The sequence below is a fragment of the Kwoniella shivajii genome, chromosome 7, assembly GCF_035658355.1.
Source record: "Kwoniella shivajii chromosome 7, complete sequence".
Taxonomy (NCBI): Eukaryota; Fungi; Basidiomycota; class Tremellomycetes; order Tremellales; family Cryptococcaceae; genus Kwoniella; species Kwoniella shivajii.
The window spans coordinates 1,237,765-1,253,376 of NC_085914.1; the positions used below are offsets into that span (position 1 = coordinate 1,237,765).

The 15,612-nt window shown below is 44.0% G+C and overlaps 5 protein-coding genes across 5 annotated transcripts; 3 read left to right on the forward strand and 2 right to left on the reverse strand.

Annotated features, from left to right (window-relative positions):
* Nucleotides 1-397: 397 nt before the first annotated feature.
* IL334_005574 (uncharacterized protein) lies at nucleotides 398-4,493 on the forward strand (the record flags this gene model as incomplete). Its single annotated transcript, XM_062937285.1, has 14 exons — nucleotides 398-427; nucleotides 544-774; nucleotides 869-1,062; nucleotides 1,148-1,379; nucleotides 1,457-1,562; nucleotides 1,629-1,702; nucleotides 1,754-2,170; nucleotides 2,228-2,414; nucleotides 2,475-2,614; nucleotides 2,669-3,439; nucleotides 3,514-3,949; nucleotides 4,032-4,168; nucleotides 4,230-4,273; nucleotides 4,352-4,493. The coding sequence occupies 14 exons, from the start codon at nucleotides 398-400 to the stop codon at nucleotides 4,491-4,493; spliced, it is 3,141 nt and encodes a 1,046-aa protein (XP_062793336.1).
* Nucleotides 4,494-5,122: 629 nt separating this feature from the next.
* On the reverse strand, nucleotides 5,123-8,320 carry IL334_005575 (uncharacterized protein; the record flags this gene model as incomplete). Its single annotated transcript, XM_062937286.1, has 5 exons — nucleotides 5,123-7,525; nucleotides 7,589-7,659; nucleotides 7,713-8,035; nucleotides 8,099-8,193; nucleotides 8,258-8,320. The coding sequence occupies 5 exons, from the start codon at nucleotides 8,318-8,320 to the stop codon at nucleotides 5,123-5,125; spliced, it is 2,955 nt and encodes a 984-aa protein (XP_062793337.1).
* Nucleotides 8,321-9,429: 1,109 nt separating this feature from the next.
* On the forward strand, nucleotides 9,430-10,413 carry IL334_005576 (uncharacterized protein; the record flags this gene model as incomplete). The annotated part of the gene is made up of 1 exon (XM_062937287.1): nucleotides 9,430-10,413. The coding sequence occupies one exon, from the start codon at nucleotides 9,430-9,432 to the stop codon at nucleotides 10,411-10,413; it is 984 nt and encodes a 327-aa protein (XP_062793338.1).
* A 618-nt stretch (nucleotides 10,414-11,031) lies between these two features.
* IL334_005577 (uncharacterized protein) lies at nucleotides 11,032-12,692 on the forward strand (the record flags this gene model as incomplete). Its single annotated transcript, XM_062937288.1, has 2 exons — nucleotides 11,032-12,072; nucleotides 12,141-12,692. The coding sequence occupies 2 exons, from the start codon at nucleotides 11,032-11,034 to the stop codon at nucleotides 12,690-12,692; spliced, it is 1,593 nt and encodes a 530-aa protein (XP_062793339.1).
* A 246-nt stretch (nucleotides 12,693-12,938) lies between these two features.
* On the reverse strand, nucleotides 12,939-15,491 carry IL334_005578 (uncharacterized protein; the record flags this gene model as incomplete). The annotated part of the gene is made up of 12 exons (XM_062937289.1): nucleotides 12,939-13,016; nucleotides 13,084-13,185; nucleotides 13,255-13,414; nucleotides 13,491-13,684; nucleotides 13,756-14,102; nucleotides 14,164-14,251; nucleotides 14,316-14,417; nucleotides 14,472-14,565; nucleotides 14,639-14,765; nucleotides 14,823-14,926; nucleotides 14,996-15,020; nucleotides 15,086-15,491. The coding sequence occupies 12 exons, from the start codon at nucleotides 15,489-15,491 to the stop codon at nucleotides 12,939-12,941; spliced, it is 1,827 nt and encodes a 608-aa protein (XP_062793340.1).
* Between the last annotated feature and the right edge of the window lie 121 nt (nucleotides 15,492-15,612).

Below are 15,612 nucleotides of genomic sequence, written 5' to 3' on the forward strand. Positions count from 1 at the left end.
TGACATTTGAGATATTCAATTCATCGATCATGGCACAAAACAGTTCGGATCCGGAGTTTGCGGTGAATCGGCTGTACACGTGGCATTAATCTTGGTTTATATGACAAAGCTAAGCTCATACCCCCTGACTGTCCACGTGGTCTGATGGGGGTCCGAGCGCGTCACTACAGAGGTATTCTGTGCTTTTATTATTGTTGTCTTCATAAGTATATATATGTTTGATCCCTAAATAACAACAGATACTGGAGTTCTGTACAGAGAGAGTCAAGACACATCAGTAAAGGTCGCCGGCACATTGATCAATACACAGGCGTGGACGACTGTACTCTTAGGCTCCACATCTTTATCTCTTTGACTCTTTGTGAACAAGAACAAGCCAGCGGAAGACTTCGGCAACATGGCGACCTCTATGAGGGGTTTGACCCAAGTAAGTAGTCCTCTCTTGTTCCGTCGAAGACATCGTCGCTTCGACAACCCAGACTACATTTCAGTCCCAGCTCTTATTCTTCCTCGATAGGGATACAGTCGCTGACGATAATGCAGTATATATCCGATCTACGAGCATGTCGGGTGAGAGAATTGGAGGAGAAACGTATAAATCGTGAAATGGCACATATCAGACAGAAATTCAAAGATGGTAATTTAGACGGATATCAAAAAAAGAAATACCTTGCCAAAGTGGTATTCACTTATATCTTGGGATATAAAGTTGATGTTGGACATATGGAAGCTGTCAACCTCATTAGTAGTATAAAATATTCCGAGAAACAGATTGTAAGTTGGCGGATATATTCATATTGACACTGTTTGGTCATATCTCGGATTTGTTGATGACGAACTCGTGCTAATCGAATATCCTCCCTTATAGGGATACCTTGCTTGTACATTACTCATGCACGAGAACTCGGATATGGTTCGATTGGTGATCAACTCATTCCGAAAAGATCTCGATGACAATAATGAGATTTACAATTGCTTGGCCTTGCATGCTATTGCGACTTTAGGAGGACAAGAAATGGCAGAAGCTCTAGGAGAGAACGTATATAGATCGATGATCAGTCAGTGAGTATCTGATATCTCGCTTCTAACTCAACAAGTAAGCACGTTCTCGAAGGTGGGCTGACTATGACCTTGCTATCGCTTTTAGAACATCGACCACATTTGTGAAGAAGAAAGCTGCTTTGACATTACTACGATTATATCGAAAGCATCCAACAGTACTACCGGCTGGAGATTGGGCGGAAAGGATAATTCATATGATGGATGACTATGATCAAAGTGTAGTAATGACAATAACGACTTTGATCACAGCAATGGCTCAAGATCATTTAGAAGCGTTCAGTGGCTGTTATCAAAAAGCTGTCAATAGGCTAGATAAGGTAAGGCAGTGTATCTCATCTCCTGTTCTTCACATACTGCAAAAGAAGATGAGCTGATTTGCGAGCGTTATAAATAGATTGTGTTCGATCAAGAAACACCAGCAGAATACGTTTACTACAAAGTGTCAAATCCTTGGTTACAGATCAAACTCCTTAGATTGTTACAATATTACCCTCCACCAGGTAAGCCGAGGAGTCAATTGTAGCCCTGTGCACTCAGAGATATGAAAACTAATCGAATCCCTTCAGACAACCCCGAGGTCATTGATATGGTCAATGGTATCATTCAAGCTATCGTTGATACCTCACAGGAAACACCACGAGTGAGTCGGTGAACGCGTAGCTCGTCGAGTTCGGCTGATATCTCATCTTAGAACGTTCAACATAACAACGCACAAAATGCCGTTTTATTCGAAGCTATCAACCTCGCTATCCACATAGACCCAGAATCTAAAGTATGTCACAGCGCCGGAGTACTCTTGGGAAGATTCATCATGGCGAAGGAAACAAATGTTAGATATCTCGGACTAGACGCTATGGCTCATCTTGCAGCTACTTCAATCTCACTAGATGCCGTTAAGAAACATCAAAACATCATTATACAAAGTTTGAAGGATCGTGATATATCAGTTAGAAGAAGAGCTTTAGATTTACTATATTCAATGTGTGATACAACGAATTCCAAGATCATCGTTGGAGAACTAGTCAGATATTTACAAGTGGCAGACTACAATCTAAGGGAAGAAATGGTATTGAAAATTGCCATCTTGACTGAAAGATTCGCAACTGAGGTATGTTATCAATCCACCATTGTCATTATTATGCAAGATTAAGCTGACATATTATAGTACGAGTGGTATGTGGATACGATTCTTCAGTTGATTGCCACTGCGGGTGATCACGTAGGAGCGGAAGTCTGGTATAGAGTGGTTCAATTAGTCACCAATAACGAAGATTTGCAAATGTATGCTGCCCAAGCTGTATATCAGCATTTACAAGCCATTGCATGTCATGAGAATATGATTAGAGTAGGAGGTAAGCATCTGTCAACCCAGACGTAATCGAAAAGCTCAGCTGATGTAGATGAGTGAACAGGATACATATTAGGTGAATTTGGTCATCTGATAGCGAACGAAAGTGGTTGTAGTCCAATAGAACAATTTCAAGCTTTACATTCAAAGGTCAATCTGTGTACAGCGCCTACTAGGGCTCTACTGTTAACCACATATGTCAAAGTGAGCTTCCCTCTTGCGCCAAGTGATAACAAGCTGACTCTCCATCCATGATAGTGGGTGAACCTTTTCCCTGAGATCAAGGATCATTTGATCAACATCTTTGAAAGGTATACACACGTTTTAGACGCCGAATTACAACAAAGAGCTTGTGAATATCTTGCTTTGGCAACACGTCAAGAAGATGATGATCTACTAGCTACGATATGTGATGAAATGCCTATCTTCCCCGAGAGGGAATCTGCTTTAGTAAATAGATTACATAAACGAGGTGAACAAGCACAGGATAAACGGACGTGGATAATAGGTCATCAAGCAGACAATAAAGGTAGAGAAGCTGAAAGATTCAAAAACTTCAGAAAGAACACGGCAGATTCAAATTCTATTATATCGGATTTACCATCACAGCAACAGCAACAACAACAAACAAAACCTCAACCTCATTTACCACCTCAGCCATTACCTCAACCCCAACCTCAAAGTCAAAGATCGATGAGTACAGGAATGGATACTATGATGGGAACAACTTCTTCTGGTCTTGGTCCAGCAGAAGATATAATGTCATCTTTAGCTGATTTGGATCTGTCATCAAATGGAAATGGTACGATTCAAGATGAACCTCTACTAATGTCTAATCCTGCTCAACCTACTGGCACATCGACAGATCTAGCTCAACTATACGAAACACCTACTCCCCCTATCACTCAACAAGATTCAACGATATCCTCCCCGTCTCAGGCCAATGGAGACTTACTACATACCGCTACGCTCGGTGGTGTGAATCCCGCTTTAGTAGCTTCGTTGACGGTAGGAGATCACGTCGAAAAGGTAAGTAGGCTGGCTGCCTTGTGACGAAAGTTCGAGTTTCTAGGCTAATTTCGATTAATGGCTTCATGTAACAGTGGTTTGAAAGGTTGACGTATTCCAATGAAGGTGTTCTCTATGAAGATTCGCAAATTCAAATAGGTATTAAAGCGGAATATCATGGTCACTTGGGAAGATTAGCTTTATTCTTCGGAAACAAAATAGATATTAAATTATCGAATTTCTTCGCCACTATTGATAACCCAATTTCGACTTCTTTATCAGCATCATTCCATGATGCGCCCATAACGGAGATCAACGGCGGTGCGCAAATTCAAGAGATGATTCATATTGAATGTAAAGACGCTTTCGGGGGTGGTGGTTTAGGCCAATTACCTTTATTGAGAATCAGTTATTTGGTTGAGAACGAACCTAAAATTATCGTATTGAAATTACCTATCACGTTAAGTAGATTCGTGGAAGGTGTTACTTTAGAATCTGGTCCTTTCTTTGAAAGATGGAAGATTATAGGAGGTAAGTTGAATGGACTTTTGCAAATCCAAGAGACAAGCAAGCCAAGACAAGATGATTGATAAATCGAAATATGTATACATAGGCGCACCAAGAGAAGCTCAACAGATCTTCCCTATAAGATTGACATCTTCAAATGATGTTGACATACCACGAAATAGTCGTATCATAGCAGGAAATCGATTGGCCGTTTTGAGCGGTATTGATCCTAAACCCGAAAATGTAAGCTAGTTTCCGTGTGAAGCTCTGAGCCGAGCGCTAAAATCGTTAATAATCGTTATAGATCGTCTTCGCCGGTGTGTTGCATATGTCATCAGCTGGAAAAGTGTGAGTCACCAATCCTGAATTCAGATCATTGTTTGGAAGAACGTTCAGTACTGATTTGTACAACCGTGTCGTTTTCAGTGGTATTTTGGGCAGATTAGAACCTAACAAAGAAGCTAAATTATGTCGATTAACAATACGTTCAACAAACGAACAAGTCTCGGCTGAGATTTTGCGATTAGCAAGTAATCCTTTGAATCTTGATGTAGCTGCTAGTCTTTGATGTAATGTTTTACCAAACGATCAAGAGAGTCTGCTTTGTCTGGGTATGGACATATTAAAACCAAGAGAGGGGTAAAGGAGTTACTCAGATTTTGAGGATTGTTACATATATATATATTCACACAACAAGATTTGCATCCTATATCTTAGTCTTCAGATCATTTAGCTTTTATCTTTAGCTCACACTTTTCCTATTATGATTTACGCTTGAATGGATATTGAGACAAGGCGAAGTGAGATAGACCCCATTTCGACGATTATACCTTCTTTACGATTTAGCCCACTTCTCAAAATGGAATTGATGCATGCAAGGATATTGATGAGTCTTTGTCTGATACAGTGAATATGAAGTACAGAGTGATTGCATCTAACGCATAAACAAGTCAGGGCATCGAGCATAATCTCAACAATTCTTCTTGCGATCTTCTCTCTTCTCTCTTTTGCCTTCTTCGAGTATCGTTGTATGAGTTTATGATACTACAGACAATTTTGTACATTTCGTCTTTTCCTATATACAAATAGATATATCTATGCGTAAAATCTCAACCCTTTGATACGTACCCTTCAAAGCAGATCAAATCGGTTGCCAGATTGCATTTTGTTCTTGCATCGGTCCCTTGCCGTACCTCGCTATCCCCTCCAAGCATGGCCATCCGTTTGAGCTGGCAAAGTGCTTCTCCACCCTTCCGGTGGCGCTATGGAACTAGGCAAACTAGGAGGCGGAGTGTACCATTGTTGTTGTTGTCCCCTTGAGTCTTTAGGTGGCGGTTGTGGACTTGGTGTCCTAGCTGGCATGACACCACCACCTGATCCAGTACTTGCGAGACTATTCATATACGATCTCCAGTCTGTTCTGACTCCATTCCCATTGCCATTCACCGATTGTGATGGCGAGGTTGATCTATTGGGATCTTGAGATGTGGAAGTGGGCGGTATCAGTTGATTGGAAGGTATCGGTGGCGGCGGTACTTGGCTGCGATTCTGCCATGGATCCTGCTGAGGCTGATGGCTCTGCACAGGAGGTTGTGGCGAAGGGGATCTGCCGTTGAATCCAACTTGGGAACCTCCTTGGCCATACGGTTGGGGCGATGATGTTCGATTGTAGTCGTGCGTTGAAGGGCGGGGTGAAGTTGCTCTATAGTCGTTCTGAGGAGGAGGTTGATACTGATTTGACGGAGGTCCTTGTTGAAGATAGTATCCTGTTGCATTGTGTGGAGTGGGAGGAGGCTGCGGAGCGCTGTACTGTTGTGGTTGTTGCCAGTTTTGTTGATTAGGCGGTGAAGGGGTTGCTATAGCTTGATATGATGGTTGTTGAGGTGGATGAGGAGAATAGGAGGTGGAGTGTAAAGGTGAGAAAGCGTTCTGCCTCTGTACGTCATATCCATTCTGATCGTACGATTGGCGTGGTTGATGCCCTTGTTGCCATGGTGGAGGTTGAGGTGTTTGAGATTCTTGTCTCTGCTGGGCGTACAGCTCATCAGATGGGTAGTAACCTACCGAACGTCGTCTTGGAGCAGGTGGTTGAGGTCGACTTTGCGGTACTGGTGGTAGAGGCTGTGGGTATTGCGACATTGAAGGTGGTATCTCCCCAACCGAAGGCTGCTGTTCATATTGAACACCATTTTGCTGCCCATATGCAGATTGGGATTGAGGTGGTGGAGTGTGTCGCAGCTGCATATTTGATTGGGTTTGCTGATACCAGGGCACATATCCATTATCGTTTGATGAGGCCACGGAGGGTTGACGAGGAGGTGATTGAGTCGATTGACCATACGCATATCCCGATTGTTGGGGAGGTGGAGTGGCTTGGTATGGTTGCTGAGATGAATTATCATAGGCGGGGGAGTATGTTTGAGTTGGCGGTGGTGTTTGTTGATACTCGACAGGTCGAGGAGGGTAAGTATTGTCTCTCGTCGGTGTGTGGTAAGAATGCTGAGGAGCATTGACATCCTGGTACGATCCGTTGGGTTGCAGGGGATAATGACTGGGTCCCGGACTTGCAGCTCTGTGAAGGTCGACTACAGGCTGGGTCAGAGTGCCAAACGATGACGCTGGTACTTGATAGTGATGTGAAGTTGAAGGATTGATCGGTGGAGCAGAGTGCGGTGGTAGCGGTTGGGCAGGTGTAGGTGTGGGTGGCAGATTGGGATATGCAGCAGTCATGGGAGGACGTATTGAGTGAGAGGAAAAGCTCTGAGCTCGAGGTGGGATATGTTGCTCATGTTGCGGTGGTCCAGCAGGACGTAGTGATTCTGGGATAGTGGACGGAATCCGATGATTTTGAATGGCAAGCGATTGTTGTGGGTATTGTTGATTGCCTACAGCTCCATAACCTTGTCCCGAATTCGGTCGAGGCATAGGCGTCGCTCCAGCTTGCAATCTTTCTTGCTCTATCCGTTGAATTTGTTCCCAGGGTAACGCATCGTTCGATGACATCGGTCTGGGATGAGGAGTTGGTGCAGGTGCCGGTTGATTTTGTGCTAAGTGAGAAGACCAGGGAGCGTCAATTGATCCTCCGACTGAATGCCTGTGTGCACCATACGCGTGACCTATGTTCGATGATACAGGTGGAGGGCCAGGAGTCGCGGCCAGGGGCCGAGATGCGTATGATTGGCCGATGGACATTGCAGACATCGGTCTAGTCAGAGCATCGATGGAAGATTGAGAATCATGTACAGGTAGCGTAGAGTGACTGGATGGATAGGGAGGGTGTGTGGGATAAGTTGTCGATGGCATATCTTGACCCATTCGTTGGACCGGCGGTACGCCTAGCTCATGAAAACTGCCAGAAGGTGGGAGTCGAGGTTGCGCATGTAAGGAAGGACCGGGTGAGGGAGCACGACCGGGTTGGACATATGGGGGAATATAAAGGCTCATGCCAGACACACTGCCGGATGCTGTGAGATTACCGGCTATTCTTGTCCTGCTAGCTGCTGATGCAAGTGATCCGGAAGGGCTAGCGTTGAATCCACCTGTGGCCCCATAGTTGTGTATGGGTGGACGAGGGACATCACGTCGGACAGGAGGTACACCCTAAGTAAGGATTGTATCAGCGTTCCAGGTTTGGAGCAGGAACCAAGCTAGAGATCAACCTACGTTCGAGAAGAAGGTCATTTCAAGGTATACCTCCCCACTATATTTATCTTTGTAAAGAAATTCGTACCATTCTATAAGAGACATCAGCTAGTAGCTCGGGAGAGATCACGATTCGACAGCTTACCGTCTACTTCTCCTTTCTTTAGCACTTCGTCTATATTTACCACACACTCTCCTATCAATTCTGGCTCCTTGGCATCATCGGCATAACAAGCCACCTTCATGCTTTTCCCCCCCTTCTTGTTTAGCGGTCCCTTTCTGCTTTTATTGGCCAGTGCAGCGGATGTGATAACTCCTGCCGGGGTGTCCTTAGGTAAAGGAGCGGGGGCACCGTTAAGGGATGAGTTGAGGGAATCGGATTGGGATTCAGAGCGGACTAGTACATCATCCACGTCTTCCACAATTGCAAACCGAAGCTCTTCATCCCATTCCGGATGTTGCCCTCCTCTATAAGCATCATGAGCCAAGATCCCCCTCTGTTAATTGCAAAGAGGCCTTGAGGCTTCTTACCGTTTTATGGGTTTTGTTCTTTGTCTCGTTTCTCCGTAAGAAAGACTGCAAAAAGGGTCTTGTTTACCAAATCTAGACTTATTGACTAGGTTTTTCTATTGATACAGGCATTATCAGTCCCTATACCAGATTTGGTTAGACTGAAGATCATTCACTCACTGCTTTCCCAACTACGACTATCAAGGTACCCAGCTCGTTCGGTTCCACAGCGGCTGAAGTCATTGTTGTGACCAAATCTTCTGTTTGAGTGGAATCGTTGGTTCAAATGAATCGCAAGTATATAGGAAACTCGTGGTTGTAAACCTTTTACATAGATTGATCAGTTGCCAATATAGAGCGCATGTATTATTGGATAGAAGCGAGCGAGAGGGTATTAAGTAGTGTGTTATATGTGTCGTATTCCCGGTGGGGAAGATAAATTGAAGTGATCGGGTTGTCGTCGCGGTGGTCGTGATGAAGAAATCCCTGTCAAAGAGCAAGCTGGATTGACGTAATCTCAGAACTAGCGTACAATGGTTTAGGTGTAATAAGGTTGACTGTAATGGGAATACAATGAATGTCTTAGCATAGCATTTGAGATATAACAACACAGCAATGGTAATCATAACATATCTTGATCTTTTTGGTTAAAACAACTAAAGAGGAAGTCACCATCTTCTATCTTGGCGCGTTCACGTTCGTGTCATGTTAGGCGCGTGTGTCGGTCATAATAGGCACACCACGCGATATGGTTAGTGCGCACCATTGCCATTTCGAAATGAGAAACATCATTGCTTGCACACGTACGCTGTCCTATGTCTTGTTCGTTTGCCGGAATGTGAGGGATAACGAAAAATTAGGTTGAACATGTCTTACACAATGAGAACGGCCAATACCAGGAAAAAAAATGCCACAACAGAAATCGGAAAACAAGGTTGGCAATGGTATACGTGAACCCTGCTGGTTGGTAGTGTTATGCTGATCCAGCGGCGATTTCCTGCTCTATAATCCCGTCATGGCTGAATCCATACGCATAGGTGATGCGAATTGCTTGCTAGGTCTGTCGTTTGCCGCTAAGAAGCGGTTGCCCATGCTGATTATGCTGCCGCAATTGCGCACGGGTTACTGTATGATTATTAAGGTTGACAAAATCAAGAGGCGAGATCTCCTATCCACAATTCTACTCACGACTCACAAAGCTATATATATTCGAGTAAAATCGCATTCGAATATGGTATTCTCATTGTTCAAATATCTTCACGTTGCCACTCATTGTAAACTCAACACCAGGCCCACACCAACCTCAATAATCCCATCTGATTACCACCCAAATTTATCTATTTCGTAGTACAATGTCACCTACAATCATCGACCTGCCCGAAGAAATCCTTCTGTGCATCACATCGTATCTCGACCGCTCCGCCTGTCTCAGTCTTGCCACTACCTGTAAGGCTCTTCAGCCCTCTGCAGAATCCAGCGCATGGACCCACTTAAATCTGTCACTCTATGGGTCAGACCAGAGCTCGATGGGGAACATCATCTTCGGGAAGCAACTGAAAGACGCCAGGGGGACTTGGCCTCGACTCTTATCCACAGTGTCTTTCCCATGTGCGACCTCTTTCAGAGTCACCAATCTGATGGCAGATATTCGTATCCTCTTGTACGCTCATCCCCGATGGCTCAGAAGTGTCAGAACGATATCCGTAGACATTGATACTGTCATCAACGAACCTCTGCAAGAACTGCTCGTCTCACTCTCCGGCTCATTAAATGAGTTGGAGTTCAAACCCCCATATCATCCTTGCTACCCAAATTTGTCCTGCAGCCAAATGAGTCTTACTCAGCTTTTTGAGGGGATGGACAAACAGTTGACCAGCTTAAGGCGACTTCACCTTACCCTCAACAATAAGTGGCAGGATACTGTTCAAGCTGCTTTGCTTTGTGCTCCAATGATCACCTGCTTGAAATTGACACCGGAAAGCATTTACTGTGGCGGATGGGAGAAGAAAATGTTCTTCGAGGAACCGGATGAAAGAGAGTGGCCAAGACTGCCACATTTGAGGCGGATCGAAGTGGAGGAGATGTACGAGCAGATGGCGAGCATGCTGGCTAGTCTCATTCAAACCTCTGATCAAGTTGAGCACCTGATCTTGGGAGATCCTGTTGGTAGATGGGCGCCAAAGTCAGAAAATCCCCTCATCCAGCAATTATCAAGATTGGACAGCTTAAAAACACTCACCATTTCCGCCCGACCTTTGGAAGCGTTAGCGGCCATCAGAAAGGATATCATGACTGAAATTGAAGTAAAAATCTTAGACCCGGTCAATGAGTGCTAGGTTGTGCTTTCTTCTCTAGCTGAAAATGCAAGTGAGTCCATTCCGCCAACAGGAAATTTCTGATTCGTTCTGACGTTTGGTTTGCTTTCCCAGCATTGATCCTTCCTTCGTCGATACACAAAAACGAAGTATAAAACGTTATTTATCATCCATGCATTACGCATACCCAGATTGCTTTTCTTCTGTTTCAGTCCTTAATCCTATCTTTCGCTATGTCGTCTTCGCTCTTCTTTGTGTACTGAAATTGGAAATAGTGTCATCGAAAAGAAGTTTGTTGGAATGCAATTAGAGTTGTACCGTGTGAAAGAAAAATTGAAATCGATAAAAACAGCTGGATCAAAGGATAAGCAGCAAGGGGTAATGTACCTACTTTGTAATGAAAGGAAATGTTCTACAAACTTTATGCAGATGTCCTTTGTTTCCAACTTTCTGTTCATGTATAACACTTTTGTTGATCACTCTAAGGAAAGTCAGTTAGCAAATTTAGCATGCTATGTTATTCCGTCTTCTTTGTGAGTCTCTCATTCTGCACTTATACACAAAGTCCCTCTCGTCCCTGAACCTTGGATACCTCGTAGTTTCTGTCTTATCGACTAGCCAGACAATTGTAAAACGCATATGACCTCGCGCCTTCCGCGGCAGTGCGGGCTGCTAGATCTCCCACAGGAAGTACTCTTTCAAATCACATCTCATCTCGACAGTCGTTCTGCTACATCACTTTCCACTGTCTGTCTTCAACTTCAACCATCAGCTGAATCTCGAGTATGGGAAAGTATCGGCATAACGCAAAGTGACATCTTTGGAACCGATACAACATCTCGTCTAAGTTCTTTCCAGTCTCCGCCATTTGGGGAAAATGAGGTTGAAGAAGAAGAGGAAAAAGAAGATGATCTTTCTGACAGTCTCGCTAAAACTCATTCGAATATATGGGCTCTAAGATCTCAATCACTCATTTTTCATTTGAATCACTTGCTTGAGCGACAAAGCTGGAGGAAGGGATTTGTCAAGAGGTTAGATTTGCAGTTGCGGCTTGAGATACCATTGGATCTAGCAAAGCTCTTAAAGTCTTTACCCAGTTTGAGGGAATTTGTATTATCGTTTCCTACTGCTTCTTCAAATACGCTGGCGAATCAAAGCCTCAGAGAATTTATAACCACCTTACAGCTCTTTCAGTCTCTGGAAAAAAGTCCACTTGTCCGACTCAAGATGCTCAAAGTGACGGTCACCGATAACTGGAGTCTCACAGTACAGTCCATGCTCAAATCAGCTCCTGGTATTCAAGTACTTCATATCGGAAGCCAAATAGGGGATAGAGGGTACCACCAAAGACTTGAAGATGTTCAAGAGAAACTCGGATCATTGCCATGCTTGAAGGTATTATCAGTTGAAGATATGCAACCTTCCTTCACAAACACTTTGGACGATGTTGTGAAAGCTGCGCCATATCTGAAAGAAGTATCACTTAGAGATCAAGTCCTGTCATGGCGCCCGGATAAGCAAGACGGTCTGTTGAAATCTATGAGTAAACTCAAGGGATTGAAAGAGTTGGAAACTTCCTCAAGATGCATAGATGCCATCACTTCACTAGATGGCTGGACCGAAGTGGAGAGCCTGATAATTACGTGGACCGCTGGCATGCTCAAAGAAAGCGAGATCATAGTGAGTCATTGAGAGGAGGCCCGAGTTGAAATCTCCCTCATTGAGACTGTACTTCTGACCTTGTGTAGGGAAGGATCATTCCCCCTTTACCAAGATTGAGAAGATATCAAATTAACCTATCGACATATGCATCATCCCATCATGCTTGGCAACACCTCGCCGAGCCTCGTCTGGGTGCTATGTCAACACTGATTTCTCGCTTGCCTCTAGACCTTGTCCATGCGCCAAGTCTGGGAATCATCCAGTGTCCAGGCTACGAAACATCCCAGAACTCATTGATGAGCAATGGTGATATCCCCAAGCTTGATTGGAAAGATCCGCTATTCCAAGGGATAATCGTTTACTCGTATGAGAATGAGAAAGGGGATGAGTTGGTTCATTGTCGATCAAAGGTCCGATCACAGCTGGAAACGAGGTCACCTTTGGTAGATATTTTTGCAGGATGGGAAGAGCACGGGTATTATAACTGGAAACCGATACCGACAAGAGTACTAGCTGGAGTTTACGGTATCACGGGAACAAACTTGAAAGATCAGCCGCCTGGCAGAGGTTTATGTCTCGCCCATAAAGGCTGGGATTTACTGAGTACTTGGGAAAGACAAGACGAGAAATGGTCTTGAAGAAAGCGGTGGAGTGAGTTGTGCGAGAAGAAGAAGCAGAAATCGCTTGTAATGTACATTCTATTGCATGTGCATCCGTGTAGGGTGAGATCGGAAGGGTATGTGCATATTTCAGTCAGATAATCAAATCGTACCCTATCCCCACAATTATCATATCAAGGTCCGTTCAGTCTAACATTATCTACACGCAATCGCGTCGGACAATCCGTTACGTAGTCTCGAGGACCCTATTGACCGTAGATGCATCTACAAGTCTGTAGCTTCGTCAACGTTGACAATGAAGCTCAAAAACCATCTAACTTGTTCGACGAAAGCATCCGCAGACTGCAATGTTGTATTTATTATCATATGTATTTGTTTGTGGGAAAGTATAACTTTACTATCGACTTACTAAAGCCTCGTTGACCGTGTGAATGTTCGGATTTTTACTTGATTGATAAGCAAATCGGTATATGTTACTAGTCAGATTCCAGTACTGTCTGGTATCGGTATTCTGATCACGTTGTATTGTCAATTCAGTAAAAACAAAGAGATCTGAGAATGACTCGGAAAAATCACTTACACCGGTTGAAAGTGCCGGTACGGTGAAGATTTCTCTCTTAGCTTCTTCTTCGTTGAGATAGGCTTGGGGTCGAGTGGCATAAACACCTTTTGTCGTACCGGAGAAAACCCTCCAAGCAGGGTCCTCAAGAGTGAAAGGAGTGATCGGCGCAGGGTCAATGCTACAATCGTCAAGTCATGTAAGTCTTTCCGAAAAAACCCCAATCCGCATGAACTTGTGAGAAAGCGGCGACTCACCCGTGTAAAGACGATAAGATGACTTTACCCGCTTTTGGGCCTTGGGCGGTTTTGATATCTTTGCCAAAAGCCTCAAGGGATAAGTTAAATTCAATGGCTGTAGGACTGATAACATCGATGATACGTTTTTCCAGTTCGGCAATAGAGGAAATAATATTGATTCGGTGATTGACGATTGCTGATACACTCTCAGGCTATAGTTCAAATTAATTAATGGTTCATTATTTCTCAATCACGTATATAAAATGGTGACAGAGTTACTTACGAGCGCGTTGACTTTCAGACCACCATTAATGATATCCACAGCCTGAGTAGTACTGACCATAGCTTTACCCTGACCTTTGTTTAATGTGCCATCCTCGTAACTACCTGTGATCCACCATTCCTCGATCACTTTGAGAGCTTTTTTGTCATACTTGCCTTTCTTCGACTTGAGAGAATCAACCAAACTCTTGGCAGCTTTCTTGAGAGTCCTGGGCGCCTTGGGAGCCACCTCCGCTGCACAGGTTAGGTAACTGACCAAAGGTGAATCTATTCTAAGCTCTGGCACATGAGGATGTGCTTCGAGCGCAGCGATAAGGAGAGATATATATCCAATACCGGTGTGAGAAGCTAATATTGATTTAGCCATGTCCCCATATATCTTGTCCGGGAAGGGGACAGTATAACCTACGAGGAACAGAACTATGACCACCTTGAGTCTCTACTCTGATTTCAATGTTCTGAGAACCCTTTTCGGCCACAGCTGGAGCTGCAAGTACCTGTCGAAATGTGTTAGACAATGACGAATCACTCTCATTGATTTTGGGTCGTCGATTTACTCACTTGTCCCCAAGCTTCATCGACCTTGTTTCCCTCATCAACGAGTATAGCAATTGAGTCTTTTCCATATTTCTCCTCAATCAGTTGACTTAGATGAAGAGCACCCTATTCTCATGCGTATATCAGCAAAAGGTCTTGTGCCATCTAGAAGTGGCTTACATTTCCAGCTATCTCCTCATCATTACCAAAAGCCAGGATGACTGTCCGGGCAGGTTTAAATTTCCCTGACTCCAGAAGTAACTCAACTGCAGATCTACAATCCGTGAAGCATGTCGTCAGTCCACAGTTCACGGTTCGGTATAAAAGAGATAGCAAAATGATCTTACAAGATACCTATGACACCCGATTTATCATCGCTGGAGCCTCTGCCCCAGATAAACTCTCCATCGTAATATCCAGAAAAAGGATCATGCTTCCACAAGTGCCTACTTGCTGGTAGTACAGGTACGGTATCTACCAAAAAGATTAATCAGATATGAAACTGGCTCTGAATTATAAACACCAACTTACCTGTGTGTCCAGTGAGAAGGAGAGGTTTGAGCGAAGGATCCGAACCCTCCCACTCAAATAGATGTGCATGGGTATACACAGGAGTATGCTTCAAATTCTGATATCTACACCAATGAGATGTGGAAGTCAATCTCTTCCATCATGCATATAATTCAGATCAGATCAGTACTTACACTGATGGAAAAGACTTTTTGAGATCTGCCGGAGCAAGAAAGCACGGATCAGAATAATAATGTCGGTATTCCTTGAAGAAATCAACTTACATCCATCGAATTTGTAAAATTTATCCCATCTATCATCTTCTCCAACTTTACCAAAATCGTCAAAAGTCTCTGTAGGTACTTGTACAGCACCAGAGATCCAATCAATGATCCTCTCTTTCTGACCTACCACAAGGGATGACACGTTTTGTACTTTGGGATAAATGGCATCCGCTTGTTCACAACTCGATTTTCTGAGAGCATTCGAAGCCAATGGCGAGGACTGGTAAAGGCCATTGAAGGACAGATCAGACTTGACGAAGAATTGAAAGGGCAAAAGGGATCCAAGCAGTAAGACTAGAGATTGTTTGTGCCTGTTCACCCAGTTAAATCTGGTCTGTTTTGGTTGCTCATCGCTGAGTGAGACAGTGGAAGGCAGTGACGATTTTTCAGTTGGCAAACCTCTCATTTTCTACGGGCGCTTTTTGCTGCTTGGAACTAGAGCTCTTCAATAGTCAACAAGTGACAACAAAGCTCGATATATATAATATATAAAGTCAGCCTTTATATACACCACAAGCATGAGATGT